Consider the following 14277-nt stretch of genomic DNA (forward strand, 5'->3'; position numbering starts at 1 on the left):
TATTACTATTATTAGAATTTATATGTCACCTATACCTGCAGGTATCAGGACAGTTCACAGGTAAAAATCAGAATATAAAAACACAAAGTACAAAATAAAAACAACTGAACTATTATAAAATAAAAAAGGAAACAACCTAAGTTACGAAACGATCTGACTGGAGACATTTGCTCATATATTCTCAGCTACTTAGAGCCTGCTGAAAACTCACGCTGTCCGGCAAACATTACATCCCAACACGTACCCAGGGTCTTGGAGCTGGCTAGGATTGCCTCTTCGTAAGACAGAATGTAATACAGGACGAGAAGTTGGGCTGTGATTCCGTAACGCTGATTCAGGCGAGCGTTCTCTCCCTACGTATGAAAAAGGCACAGAAGACACAAGGCGCATTCATATAGGAGAGCACAGGGTGATGTCTTGTTGGACTACAACTCCCATCATCCCAGGCCACCACTGGCCATGCTGGTGGGACGGGGATGGGAGCTGGGAGGCCCAGAAATATCTGCAGGGCCAAAGGTCCCACCCCAACCTTGCATTAAACTTAAAGCCAGACCCCTGAGTTTGCATAGTACTGTGGCTCGGGCCTACAACTGAGGAGCGAGTATTAGCCTGCTAGGAATTCAGTACCATAAATAATCCTAGATACAGGAGGGCACGTTCTGCCCTTTGCCATCAGCTGCTACGGAAGGCAGATTCACCAGGCTGCCTTGGCGAGTGCCGAAAACGGCTCAGTTGGCACGACAACCCATTCTCTTCTACACGGCACACTTTATAGGGACGGAGGATCTCAGATTTTTTTTCCTCTGCACTTGGGGAATGCAAATGAACTCAGCATCTCAGTTTTCATGCAGACTCCAGACTTAAGGTCACAGAAAAATATAAGCCATCGGAATTGTTACTAAACGGGGGTCAGAACTGTTAGAGAGAAGGATATTGTTGTTATCGTTATTTTATTTCTTGCCTTTTTTGCCCTGCCTTTCTCTCCAAGGAGCTCAAGGTGGTGTAGGTGCTTCTCTGCCTCCTCATTTAATAATTTAAGATGCATTCTAAGTCAAAATTATCATTTTAAAAACTATTTCCAATTTGCTATACTATTTTTAAAAGGAACTGTGTTCCCCCACCCCACCTGCTCCTCCATGGTTATTTGTGAGAACCCTAAACTGTATTTGATGTTTACAGTCCGTAGACCAAATAAAGTGAAATTATAAAGCCAGATACAACATCACACACACACACACACACAGAGAGAGAGAGAGAGAGAGAGAGAGAGAGAGAGAGATTAGCTATACCCCCATTAGTCCTTCGAAAACATTCAAGATCTCCTGCTCTGTGATTGGCTGATTTGTGGCTTCCGGGTTGGATTTTGATGCCGGTGTGAGGACAGAGTTGATGTAGACATCAATCAGGGGGAGTAACTGAGGATGGAGCGGAGTGGTGGTTTCACACAGCTGCCTATAAATCCAGTCCTTCAAAAAACCAAAAAAAGGAGAGTAAACTTAGTATTTCAAGTCTTGGCTGAGTAAAGAGGAAAATGAACCCAACTCCTTTCGTACTTCATGAATAGCTAGTTTGCCCTGCAACCCCCAAGGTCTCTGAACTAGAGATTCTGGGGTTCGAACCCACAACTTTTGGCGTACAAATTGTGTGCTCAACCATTCAGCTCTGCTTTATCTCACCTGAGGTCATTTGTCCACCGCAGCCCAATACAGTTCCCTCTAACTGCCAGCAGAACTCCAGGAGTCTGCTCAAGACTCTGGTGAAGCCAGGAATTTGAACCCAGGACCTTCTGCATGCAAGAGGAAGGCAGGTGAAGACCACCTCAGGGCCTGCTCCAGTTGGACTACCTCCTCACCACTGGGTGATCTACCATCAATGGTCACGTGGGACGCATTATAATGTGTTTGTGCTAGGTTAAAAATTGTGTTGTGTTTTTAAAATATGCCATTCAATGTGGCACCTTGATAGGATTTATATCCTGAAAGGCAAGGTATAAAAATAATTGCAGTAAGTAATAAAAAAGAATGCTCTACATTTTGAGCTACAGGCTGCCGAGACCATATAACACAGGTCCTGAAAGACCTACATTGGCTCCCAATACGTTTCCGGGCACAATTCAAAGTGTTGGTGCTGGCCTTTAAAGCCCTAAACGGCCTCAGTCCTGTATACCTGAAGGAGTGCCTCCACCCCCATCATCCAGCCCGGACACCGAGGTCCAGCTCTGAGGGCCTTCTGGCAGTTCCCTCACTGCGAGAAGCAAAGTTACAGGGAACCAGGCAGAGGGCCTTCTCGGTAGTGGCACCCACCCTGTGGAACACCCTCCCATCAGATGTCAAGGAAATAAACAACTATCTGACTTTTAGAAGACATCTGAAGGCAACCCTGTTTAGGGAAGTTTTTAATGTTTGATGTTTGATTGTGTTTTTATTATTCTGTTGAAAGCCACCCGGAGTGGCAGGGGAAACACAGCCAGATGGGCGGAGTATAAATGATAAATTATTATTCTTACTATTAAACCGTGTCAGGTTATTAGGTCCATCACAGCTCAGCACTGTCTGCTCTTAAAAGGCGGCTCTCTGGGGTTTTCAGAAAGGGCTCTTTCTGAGTCCTACTGCCTTGAAAAATAAAGCAATATCCCAGTCTTAAGGGTTCTGAATTGAGGACTGGTTTAAACAGGAACATAGGAAGCTGCCTTATAGCAAGTCAGACATCTTGGTTCCTCTAACTCAGTGCTGTCTACACTGACTGGCAGCAGCTCTCCAGGATTCCAGACAGGGGAGATTTTTTCCGGGGACTGAACCTGGGACCTTCTGCAGGAGGAAAGCGAGGGCTCTGCAAGCCCCTTTGTCCCTTCGTGATGCAAGAGAGTTTGGTCCCGCAGACGCAGCCACCCACCTTGATGGAGACTTTGTGCTTAGTGAAAGAGCGGCTCCGGAGAAGCTGGTAGATGCAGTGGATGGGCAGGAATCCGGTGATGTTGGCACTGAGGTTTCCCGTGACAGCCACACGGACTGCGTGAGCTGTGACCACCTGGGACGGAGAGAGGCCTTGACTTCATTAACCTTTCAGAAACGGAACAGCAGAAGCGCCAACAGGGAAGGAAGGAAGCGTGGAGCAGAGCGCCATTCAACTGTGTCTACGAGCGCCAGGAAATCAATTTAGGTTCATGGTTTTCAGTGGGCCTACTCGGAGCAGAACTCAGCAAGTTGGGACTAGTTTACCTGTGAGATCCCCTTCCCCCTCAGCCGCTTCAATGTGCAGAACTGGCCCTGTTACAGCTGCCCCATAATACTCATGGAAGCACCTGCACTTTGAAACTCCCTGCCTATTGACGTCAGGAAAGCCCATCGAGACAGGTGAAATGTTGACATGAGTTTTAATCAGTTTTTTAGCTTATTGTTGATTTTACTTGTTTTTTTTAATGTTTAAAAGTGTTTCTACTGATCATTTCACCATTTTATTCTTCTGTAAACCACTTTGAAGGGGCTGGTGTTTTTTTGTTTTTACAATCAAGCATTCATTTCATAAATGTTATGAAATAAAATAAATTCAGTCAGATACAACCCTTCAATTTCATTACTGACCCAGTGAGATATTGCTCACCTGCCCATACCACGTTCCCGAACTGAATTTATCATCCTGGACTGCTCAAAAGATGTTGCAACAGCCTCAGCCCAGTATACCTGAAGGAGTGTCTCTTCCCCCCATCGTTCAGCCCGGACACTGAGGTCCAGCGCCGAGGACCTTCTGGCAGTTCCCTCCCTCTGAGAAGTGAGGTTACAGGGAACCATGCAGAGGGCCTTCTTGGTGGTGGCACCTGCCCTGTGGAGCGCCCTCCCATCAGATGTCAAGGAAATAAACAACTCTCTGACTTGTCTTCTAAGACATCTGAGGGCAGCCCTGTTTAGGGAAGTTTTTAATGTCTAATGTCTTTTAAAAATTTATGAGCTGTAAGCTGCCCAGAGTGGCTGGGGAAACCCAGCCAGATGGGCGGGGGATATATAATACAATTGTTGTTGCTGCTGCTGCTGCAATGGAGCCCTGTCATTTACTTCCCCGGAAGTAAAGAGGAAGAAACAAGAGAGGAGGGAGGTGCAGGATGAGAAGGGAAAGTAGCTGGAAGAGCCGGGGTAGGGTGGGAGTAAAGGAAAGGAAGGAGAGGTCTGAATAGACAGAAAAACAGCAGGGCAGCTTTTCAAAGGCGTTTTGCAACACAGCCACACAGGCTGAGCGTGGAATGGGCCGGGTCACCTGTTCCGTGAAGATCTCCTGCGTGAAGATGGTCTTCATGCGGCTCAGAGAACTCGGCTTAATAACAATCTGAAACAAAAGGGTTACATGTGTAAGAACATAGAAGAGCTTGCTGGATCAGGCCAACGGCCCATTACGTCCAGCCTTCTGCAGGAGGAGAAAGCAAAGATGGAGGCCACTGCACAAGGCAGGAGTGCTTACCTTCATCCCCAGAGTAGAGCAGACCAAGTCGATGATAGCGCTGAGCTGGTTGCTATGGAAATACATGGCAACCAAGAGCAGCATCTCGCCAAAGGATGCTGATACCCCAGAAGTGCTGTTGGAACAGAAGACGGGAGGAGGAGAAGAGTTGACAACGAGGACTTCATCATCATCATTATCATTATTATTATTTTGAAAACACTTCAGGGGCTGCATAATTTTTCCCAGGGAAAGCAGAAAAAGGCCCGCTCTCTCCTCACCTTTCAAAATAGGCTTCTTCTTTGATCATCCAGCTCAGCCACATCACCATCAGCTGCTCCTGTTCAGGAGTGCTACATAAAAGAAGATGCTCCCGTTATAGATGCAGATGAAAGAGTCAACTAGTCCCCATTGTTTTATGTTATTATACCGAGCCAGGCCATCCCATCAGATGTCCAGGAGATAAAGAACTACACAACTTTCAGAAGACATCTGAAGCCGGTCCTGGTATTGGGAAGTTTTTAATGTCTGACGTTTTATTATGTTTTAATACGTCTTAGAAGCCACGCAGAGCAGCTGGGGAAACCCAGTCAGATGGGGTGGGGTATTAATTATAATAATACAATAAAAACCTAGGTAGGAAACTAGAAGGGCAGTGACTTCCCCTCCCCCACTTGATCCCAAATATTAAAAAGGGTAGGTGATGGTTGACTGACTGATGCAGGGAAGGCGTTTCATAGCGAGGCACTACAACCAATCACTCTTGCTTACCCCAAAAGCACTATCATCTGCCTCTTCTGCCTCCCTAGCCTCAGATAGCAGAGGAATCTAGAACAGACTAGGCCCTGCCTCTCTGACACCAGGGGAGCTCAGCCAATGGAAGGGACTCTTCTCCTTGCCTCCTTTATTATTATTATTAATATTCTGTTGGGAGCCACCCAGAGTGGCTGGGGAAACCCAGTCAGATGGGCAGGGTATAAATAATAATTCATTATTATTATTATTACTCCTACTTTTACTACTACCTTGCCCCTCTGTGACATAAGGGAATACCTGCAGCTTCACCCCATCACCCACAATCCTGCACACGGCGATAACTCTGCAATAAAACCAACTGCCTCTTCCACCCAAACTTCCACCCCTGGGAAAATGCTGCATGTTATTAAAGGGTCAACAAGTCCTAAAGGCTTCTGCAAGGCAGGACGTCTAACAGGGGTCAGCAGACTTTTTCAGCAGGGGGCCGGTCTACTGTCCCTCAGACCTTGGGGGGGCAGACTATTATTTGGAAAAATAATAATGAATGAATTCCTATGCCCCACAAATTACCCAGAGATGCATTTTAAATAAAAGCACACATTCTACTCATGTAAAAACACACTGATTCCCAGACCGTCTGCCGGATTTAGAAGGCGATTGGGCCAGATCCGGCCCCTGGGCCTTAGTTTGCCTACCCATGGTCTAACGTCTTCTGCAGGTGGGAATGGGAGAGCTTTGAAACAATGCTTGGCCAATGTTGTCCCCTCACATTTTCTCCTCCCCCCCCCCCGTGACAAAAGGGTTCCTCCGCCTGCCATCGAAAGGTTACCTGACAAGTGTGGAGAAGGCCAGCAGCATGCAGAAGGAGAGCGAGACAAAGCGGACCCCGGCTGGAGTGGCCGGGGGGCGGCTGGTCATGAGCTGGAGCAGCTGCTCAGCCTCCTCGTCCGTCGGCCTGGACACCAACAAGACAAAGAGAGAGCCCCACCATCTCGTCAGGAAAGGAAAGCATTTTCTTCACAGATGCAGGGGGTTGTGGGGCAGGCACAAATATTTACGTGAGTCACAAGCCCTCAATAAAAGTTATCAGCCTGCCGAAGGTTCTTTTCTTGGAAGATTCAGGAGGAACAAAACAAATTTCTGTCACTCAGCGATTCGTTGCAACTGTGGAACTCCCTCCCACAAGAAGAAGAGCGACGGCCACCAACTTGGATGGCTTTTAGAGAGGAATTGGGCATATCCGCAGAGGAAAAGGCTACTGATGGCTACTAGCTACAATGGCTATGCTCTGCCTCCTTGATCAGAGGCAGGTGAGAGAGACCCAAATTTCCCCTTCAGAGAGCTATAATTCCCAGAGAGGTTTACCAATCAATCCCTCATCCCAGGGAACTCTGGGACTTGTAGGCCAGTGAGGGGAACAGGGGTCTCCTAACAACTCTCAGGAACATTAACAGACTACAGGTCCCAGAATTCCTTGGGGGACACCATTTGTGTTTAAAGTGGTATGATAAAGAGTTTTAAATGTGTATTGTGGATGGGTCAGCCCAAAACTGTAAGGCAAACGGGGCCCAAACCTGCAAATAACAAGGGTGATTTGGGAGGAACTGCATTGCCCTCATTCCGGGTACTTTAGTAATGATTGCAACTGTTATGTACTGTTTTTGGGGGACAGGAGGCGGGCGGGTGTGGAGGATTCCCTGGTCCTGAATGGGGTAACTGTGCCCCTGAAGGACCAGGTGCGCAGCCTGGGAGTCATTTTGGACTCACAGCTGTCCATGGAGGCACAGGTCAAATCTGTGTCCAGGGCAGCTGTTTACCAGCTCCATCTGGTATGCAGGCTGAGACCCGATCTGCCCGCAGACAGTCTCACCAGAGTAGTGCATGCTCTGGTTATCTCCCGCTTAGACTACTGCAACGCGCTCTACATGGGGCTACCTTTGAAGGTGACCCAGAAACTGCAATTAATCCAGAATGCGGCAGATAGACTGGTGACTGGGAGCGGCCGCCAAGACCACATAACACCGGTCTTGAAAGACTTACATTGGCTCCAAGTACATTTCTGAGAACAATTCAAAGTGTTGGTGCTGACCTTTAAAGCCCTAAATGGCCTCGGTCCAGTATATCTGAAGGAGCGTCTCCACCCACATCATTCTACCCCGACACTGAGGGCCTTCTGGCGGTTCCCTCACTGCGAGAAGCCAAGTTACAGGGAACCAGCAGAGGGCCTTCTTGGTACTGGCACCCGCCCTGTGGAACTCCCTCCCACCAGATGTCAAAGAGAACAACTACCAAACTTTTAGAAGACATCTGAAAGCAGCCCTTTTTAGAAAAGCTTTTAATGTTTGATGTATTACTGTATTTTAATATTTGGTTGGAAGCCGCCCAGAGTGGCTGGGGAAGCCCAGCCAGATGGGCGGGGTATAAATAATAAATTATTATTATTATGCCACCAGAATGTCTTGGTGAATTATCATCCCTGACAAGTGCTATTTATTGCGTGTGCTTCTGTACGCACAAGCCGACAAAAGAACGCCCCAAAGTGCTTACTTCAGCCCCGCGATGCCCATCAGAGCGCAGTAGAGACGCAGGAGGGCGCTGGCTTTGACCACGTGCTCCTCCTTAAGCCCAGAGTATACGGAGACGTTGGGCTCCATGTCCGCCTCTGCCTCTTCCGGCACATGCATGCTGCGGACGGTGGGCAGGATCCCCATCAGCTCCAGGAGCAGCTGACGACGCATCTGCCAGAGCACCGAGCTGACCGTCTCCCTCTTCCTCTGCACAGGAGAAAGGAGGAAACGTCACAAGACGGCAATCCCAGCAAAAACAGCACAATCCTTGGAAAGGGCCTTACCAGCTTCCGATTCACACTCATTCCCCCCACCCTTTAGCTTCCCTTAAAAGCTCAAAAAGCGCCACATGGGTGGCGCTGTGGTCTAAACCACTGAGTCTCTTGGGCTTGCCGATCGGAAGGTCAGCGGTTCGAATGCCTATGACGGGGTGAGCTCCCGTTGCTCGGTCCCTGTTCCTGCCAACCTAGCAGTTCGAAAGCACAAAGTGCAAGTAGATAAATAGGTACCGCTCCGGCGGGAAAGTAAACGGCGTTTCTGTGCACTGCTTTGGTCCGCCAGAAGCGGCTTAGTCATGCTGGCCACATGACCCGGAAGCTGTACGCCGGCTTCCTTGGCCAGGAAAGCGAGATGAGCACTGCAACCCCAGAGCCATTCGCTACTGGACTTAACTGTCAGGGGTCCTTTTAAAAAGCTCAAATGTGCTCTAAAGCTCTGTTTTCAAAACAGATATTATTGCTATTGCTAGACTTGCTAGCTGTTTGTTACAGTTCAAGGGACTCGCGTTTAAAAACATAAATACCTTATACCATTAACAAATTTCAGTGAAACATTGTCAAATTCATACACGCTCACACACACAAACAAACAAACACATACCGTATAGTTCTTTTTAATTCTTAGATTTATATACTATCTATAAAACATTGGCAAATTCATATAAAACACAATTCCCTCTCTCTCTCTCTCACACACACACACAACTTTTACATATATAAAAGTTATATATAACTTTATATTTCCTACTTTTATATACTACTTTTTCCTTCAAAGAGCTCAAGGTAGTGCATATTATCCTCCCTTCCACATTTTATCCTCACAACAACCCCGTGAGGCAGCTTAGGCTGAGAGACAAGGACTGACTCCAAGGTGACCCAGTGAGCTTCATGCTGGGTGGGGATTTGAACCCTGGTCTCCCAGGTCCTAGTCCAACACTCTACCTATTACACCATACCCTCTCTTTGGGAAAACAGCAAGGCTTTAGGTTCCCATGTGAGTCAGAATCAGGGATGGAGCAGAAATTCCGATTCAGTTTGCATTTCGAGCCAAATCCACAAAATTCCACTTTTCCAAAGCAGCATGAGAACCTTCAGAATTCACAGACGTTCTCACAGACGTAGCTAATTAAAGCAGCAGGACCCCAAGGAAAGGAAGTGTCAGCAACACTCACCTGCTGCCCATTCCGGATAAAAGTCCCAAACCAAGTCCGGACTTTAGCATTGGTCCCCAGCAACAAACCACTGACAAAGCAGACGAGATCACTGACACTGTCCTCCGAAGACTCGTTTTTGGTGTGGTCCAGAGTTAAACCAACACCAAGTCCAGGTAAGTGGCACTCTTCCACCTGACCCAAAAGGAAACAGAAAGTGGAAAAAGCCACACATGCTCAGGTGTTTATTTGGTCTTTTACATCTGGGCGCAGGATGGTATTGTCTTTCTCGTGATCAGGCTATGTATCTTTTGTGTTTTTATACTTGCAAACCTCCTTGTGATCCTCAAAGGGCAGTAAATGAATGTAATACATAAATAAAAAATATTTAATTTGGAAGGCGATTCCCCCAAGCAGACGTGTAGACACAAAAGGGACAGGAACCAATGACATCCTTTATCTACAGCATTTATACCCTGTCCCAGTTTAAGCCAAAAAGGCTCTTAGAGCAACTTATAAAAATTGGTTCTCTGGCCATCCCTGCCCGCAGGCACATAATAAAAAAGACACAACGAGTGAGGAAACGGAAAGGGGAGCGAGTAGGGGAAAACAAAGCTCAAGCATAAATTCTTCAAGTTGCAGCAGATGTCTGTGGCAATTGTGGCTGCCTTGCCCTGGATGAGGAGCAGTCCTGGAAGCCCTCTTAAGACCCCTTCACCCACCCAAATATCATATCTAGGAATCAGCAGGTGGCAATCTGCAGGCCCTGCCAATGCAGTCCCTTTGCTTAGACAGCTGACGATAGTAGTTGTAGCACAGCGTTGATGTCGTTTTGCCTGTTAAAAATACAGCACTGAGCCACTACTTGCATCCAAGAAAGCCACTGGATCTCCCTCCCTCCAAGCCCTGCTCCTTCCTGAACAGCCTGCAGGTCTCCCAGCCATTACGAACACCCCACCAGCAACCCAAAGCTGACTTTCAGTCGGCCCACCCAACTCTTCTGCAAAGACTTACCACCATGCCTCGGACTCTCAGTGCCTGGGCAGGGTTCATCTTGCAGAGTTGGCGGAGAGCCTCTGTCCTGCGGCGGCCTCCAAAGCTTTCCTCGTCCTGCCGCTCGCCGTTCTTGATCAAGCCCCTGCACACTGAAACCAGCCAAAGGGAGAGGGGGGTTACTGTGTGTGATTGGTTATGACCCCTGTCAGGAAACTGCCATTGAACAGGGGCAGGAAACAGAGGGGCAGTTGTGTTACAGGGAGCCTCTGAAAATCTTGCGAAGCAGTTCCTTTTTGGTGATGAGGAAAGCCCCACCTCCAGTGGGGAAGACATGAAAGGATGCTGGGGGGAGCCTCAGCACCGCTCCCCAGGCCAGGAGGGAAGCATGCCCCTTCCGTCGCCCACCCTGCGCAGAGGTCTAAAGCGCAAAGAAGGAAGGAAAAGGCTGAGCGTAACAAGACTTTTATGTTGGGGGACGTCTCGGAAACAAGCACTCCCGGATTCTGCTAGCGATTGAGGCAGACATGAACTTTGGGGTTCTGCACTGTAAATAGTTTTTGCACCTAACCTAATAAAGCCTGTAAAAGACAGGTCGGAGTCCTGCCTGGTTACTTGTGAGCAACCACCTCTGCCATCTGACAACCCCTCAACATCGGACATAAATTGCTTCCCCTTTGCAAAACCCTGTCTATTTTAAAACATTACGACGCCACGTCAAAATTTCCTAGCGGCTATTGGTTATTCCAAGACTCGGCAAATTTCTCTTCACGGGGGGGGGGGGGAATCTCACCTAAGCTAAATGTGTTCAGAAGCCAAATTGCTCCTTTGCCATTTGGTCTAATTTTATTTTATGCACAAACCTGGCACTCAGGAGTGTTGGGTACCAAAGGCGTATGTGAATGTCTGGATTTAGTACAGTTGTGCTGGCTGGGGCTGATCTGAGATGTAGTCCAGAAAACTTCCGGAAGACACACAGTGGAGAAAGTCAATAACAGAAATATGGCTTGTAAAGGAAGAGGAAGCTGCAAATTGCTAATGGCAATTTATGTGCCTCACTGTCATCTATAAAACAGCAGCTGCCAGCAACTGGCCAGAACTTCTACCCCAGGTAGCTGGCACTGGTAATAGATAGTGTTTGTGTCTTTGTGTGATTTGAAGTAAAAGAAAGCTGTAAGTTACAGTATACAAGTGAATCTGTTGTAGTGCACAGTGTTCCCCCTACTCAGGGCTCCAGCCAACTCCGTTTCGACCCACTCCCCTCACCCTGAGTCTATCAGCATTTCCACGCCCACTGAGCATAATGAGTATGTGTTGGGCGGTTTCTGAGCTTCCCGTATGCCCCTGGGGTCCCCCCAAATCTGCCGAGTCCTCCCCACCTGTGCTTGGATGGTGCTGTTTTGGCTACACAAAAGGAACCGCATTCAGAGAATGAGTTTGGTATGAATTGTGTAGGTTACCTTCGTTAAAGCTGTCGGGAACATTGGCTACTAAGAGACAGAGGAACCAAGCGCCGTTCTTCACATGCAGCAAAGCTTCAGCCACGTCCACAATAGGCAAGAGCGATGGGAGTTCTGAATTGAAATAGTTTTAAAATATTAGCAACAGCCACCGACAACTTTCAGTCCTGAGAGTCAAATCGGGAGAGCATTTGTGAATACTTCGGGAGAGAAGGAACCTCTCACTGGCAGCAATTGTGGATTTCCTCCCAGTGGAGAGGAAATTTCTTTCTGTGCCACAATATTATTATTATTATTATTATTATTATTATTATTATTATTATTATTATCATTATTATCATTATTATCATTATTATCATTATTATCATTATTATCATTATCATCATTACATTTATATCCCACCTTTGCTCCAAGGAGCACAAGGTGGCCCACTCACACAGCTTGGGAACAAGTCATTTATTTGGACTCAATCGATTTTTAGGAAGCAGTTACGACTTCAAAGAGCACACACCAGCTTGGAGGATGCAGAGGACATCAGCGGCTTCCTCCAAATAAACAGGGCTCTCAAACAGCTCCGACGACTTGAAAAAAAACTCACAGTTGGCCTCAGCCACCTGCAAAGAAAAGTTGTATTTAGAGAGGCTCTTTAAAACAGAACACACACCAGTTGTGAGGCCTGAGAACACCCAGGGAGGGCAGACGTTCAGGCTTGCGGGATCTTCTTTCTTCGTTTTACTGGTAGCCCAAAATCCACCAACCAACTGAAGGCTGGTGCAAAAGATATAGGCTGAATATTAAATAATTCTGAGTCCAGGAAATTTATTCTAACTACCATTTTTAAAAATCCTCACACCGAACTGTATTATAAATGTAAATAACCCCCACTTCAGAATTCATATTACATTTATTTACAGCACGATGAATTATACAAACATAAATAAAGAATCTTCTGTTTGACCTGCTATAATACATATACATAACTCCAGTAATGAGATCCATGTTTCAGTTTATCTATTTTATATATATATATATATATATATATATATAAATTTTTATTAAGTTTTTCTTTAACAAATAAAAAAAAAAGTTTCAGTTTATCTAATGCTTCTTCAGTTGATCCTGCTTACCCTTAAAAAGACCACACCGTTTTATATGTAGCTGGAACGGTTCTACCAGATTCACTCCTATTTATAAAACCAACAAACAAATCCCAGTTTGCCAAAAAAATTATTGGACCTCTCATTTTGTTTGTTGTTGTTTAGTCGTGTCCGACTCTTCGTGACCCCATGGACCAGAGCACACCAGGCACTCCTGTCTTCCACTGCCTCTTGCAGTTTGGTCAAACCATTACTTGGACCTCTGTCATTCCTGGACCTCTCATTACTTGAAATCTGTGAGACCACCAAACCTGAACTGAGCTCACAACCCCTTCACGCAAAAATCCACTGATGGTTATTTTACCCACCCCAACTTTATTCATTTCAGCGGTACGCTGAAATTTTGTGTTTTTGTGCTAGCAGGGGGAGGATCCTGTCATTGCCACTGTAAAAAAACAACAGGCGAAAACCCCTGCCAAAGTACTTCAAATCAGTCTGGGCACCTGCCAATCAATTCTTTAAAAAGGAAAGAAAAAGAATCTTGTACAAATTAAGAAGTTCCTTAAGGCGGGGGAGGGAAGAAACTCACCTTGTTCATAATTGCCAGCAGTTCACTAAGCACAAGACGGAGGCGCCGTGGAGAATCACTGTGTTCAAACTCCAGGGTGAGGCCATGTTGTAGCTGAGACACCAAGATGCTCTCACCACTACCCCCTCCAAGCTTATGCCTAGCAAGAAGACAGAACACACAGCTGCTCAAACAGACTGAAGGAGCACATCCCCCTCCAGAAATGCCTCACCCAGGGCTAGAAACTTGTGGCCCTCCAAACACTGCTGGGCTACAACTCCCATTATCTCTGATTATTGGGCTGTGCTGGCTGGGGCTGATGGGAGACAGAGTGCACACAATATCTGGAAGCCCCCTCAGGTTCCCAATCCCAGGCTTGCTCCTTTTAGTTACCTAAGCTGTTGTTCCTTGTTGGCATCCTGTTCCAAAGCGTGAAAGTCCACAGACAGCAAGGCTACGATGGAGTTGACAGCTTCCACTCCAGAAAGCAAGCGAAGGATCAGCTTTTTGTCCTGGGCCCAGCCCTGACTCTGATCTGCCGGGGCACACAAGGCCATCCGCACCAAGCAAGGCAGCAACAACCGGAGCTCTGGATCACTCAGGGCCGCTAAGCGCACGACGTCTACTTTCTGCATGGCTTCAAAAGCATAAGGGCTGACGAACTGCAGTGCCGAGCAGTCCGCCATTTCCCCAGGTGTCCTGAAACCACAATACCGCAGGAAGCTAAGCTGGGTCAGGTGGCAGTCGGATGAAGATCCAAAATTCCAGGAAATTAACTGTTAGTCAGCAGGTGCTAGTATACGGTTAAATCTTAGGGACTAGCAGCTTTAGGGCAGGAGGAGTTTTCAGAGGCAGCGGCCTACCTCAACAGATGCACACAGACAAAGAAACGGCTAGTTTCATCTCTAAACACAGGCTGCAATTCCCTGTAGGATAAAACAAATCAAGACAATAAGAATACAATGTGCAAAAGAAACAC

At 47.0% G+C, this 14277-nt stretch overlaps 1 protein-coding gene across 5 annotated transcripts in view; it reads right to left on the reverse strand.

Moving 5' to 3' along the window:
* The window catches only part of INTS2 (integrator complex subunit 2), a 29735-nt gene that overhangs the window by 14110 nt on the left and 1348 nt on the right, over nucleotides 1-14277 (reverse strand). For 3 of the 5 annotated variants that reach the window (XM_081890198.1, XM_081890199.1, XM_081890200.1), the window contains exons 2-15: nucleotides 13692-14224; nucleotides 13320-13458; nucleotides 12145-12247; nucleotides 11634-11747; nucleotides 10195-10325; nucleotides 9202-9375; nucleotides 7732-7958; nucleotides 6014-6139; nucleotides 4710-4781; nucleotides 4450-4564; nucleotides 4249-4317; nucleotides 2893-3027; nucleotides 1290-1466; nucleotides 245-353 (exon numbers count right to left, since the gene is read on the reverse strand). In XM_081890198.1, coding sequence (XP_081746324.1) covers nucleotides 245-353; nucleotides 1290-1466; nucleotides 2893-3027; nucleotides 4249-4317; nucleotides 4450-4564; nucleotides 4710-4781; nucleotides 6014-6139; nucleotides 7732-7958; nucleotides 9202-9375; nucleotides 10195-10325; nucleotides 11634-11747; nucleotides 12145-12247; nucleotides 13320-13458; nucleotides 13692-13984 — 1984 coding nt within the window. In that variant the 5' untranslated portion in view covers nucleotides 13985-14224. The remainder of the gene's footprint in view (nucleotides 1-244; nucleotides 354-1289; nucleotides 1467-2892; nucleotides 3028-4248; nucleotides 4318-4449; nucleotides 4565-4709; nucleotides 4782-6013; nucleotides 6140-7731; nucleotides 7959-9201; nucleotides 9376-10194; nucleotides 10326-11633; nucleotides 11748-12144; nucleotides 12248-13319; nucleotides 13459-13691; nucleotides 14225-14277) is intronic. The other 2 variants (XM_081890202.1, XM_081890201.1) reach the window with 1 other exon arrangement.

The sequence above is a fragment of the Podarcis melisellensis genome, assembly GCF_964234715.1.
Source record: "Podarcis melisellensis genome assembly, chromosome: 15".
Lineage (NCBI taxonomy): Eukaryota > Metazoa > Chordata > Lepidosauria > Squamata > Lacertidae > Podarcis > Podarcis melisellensis.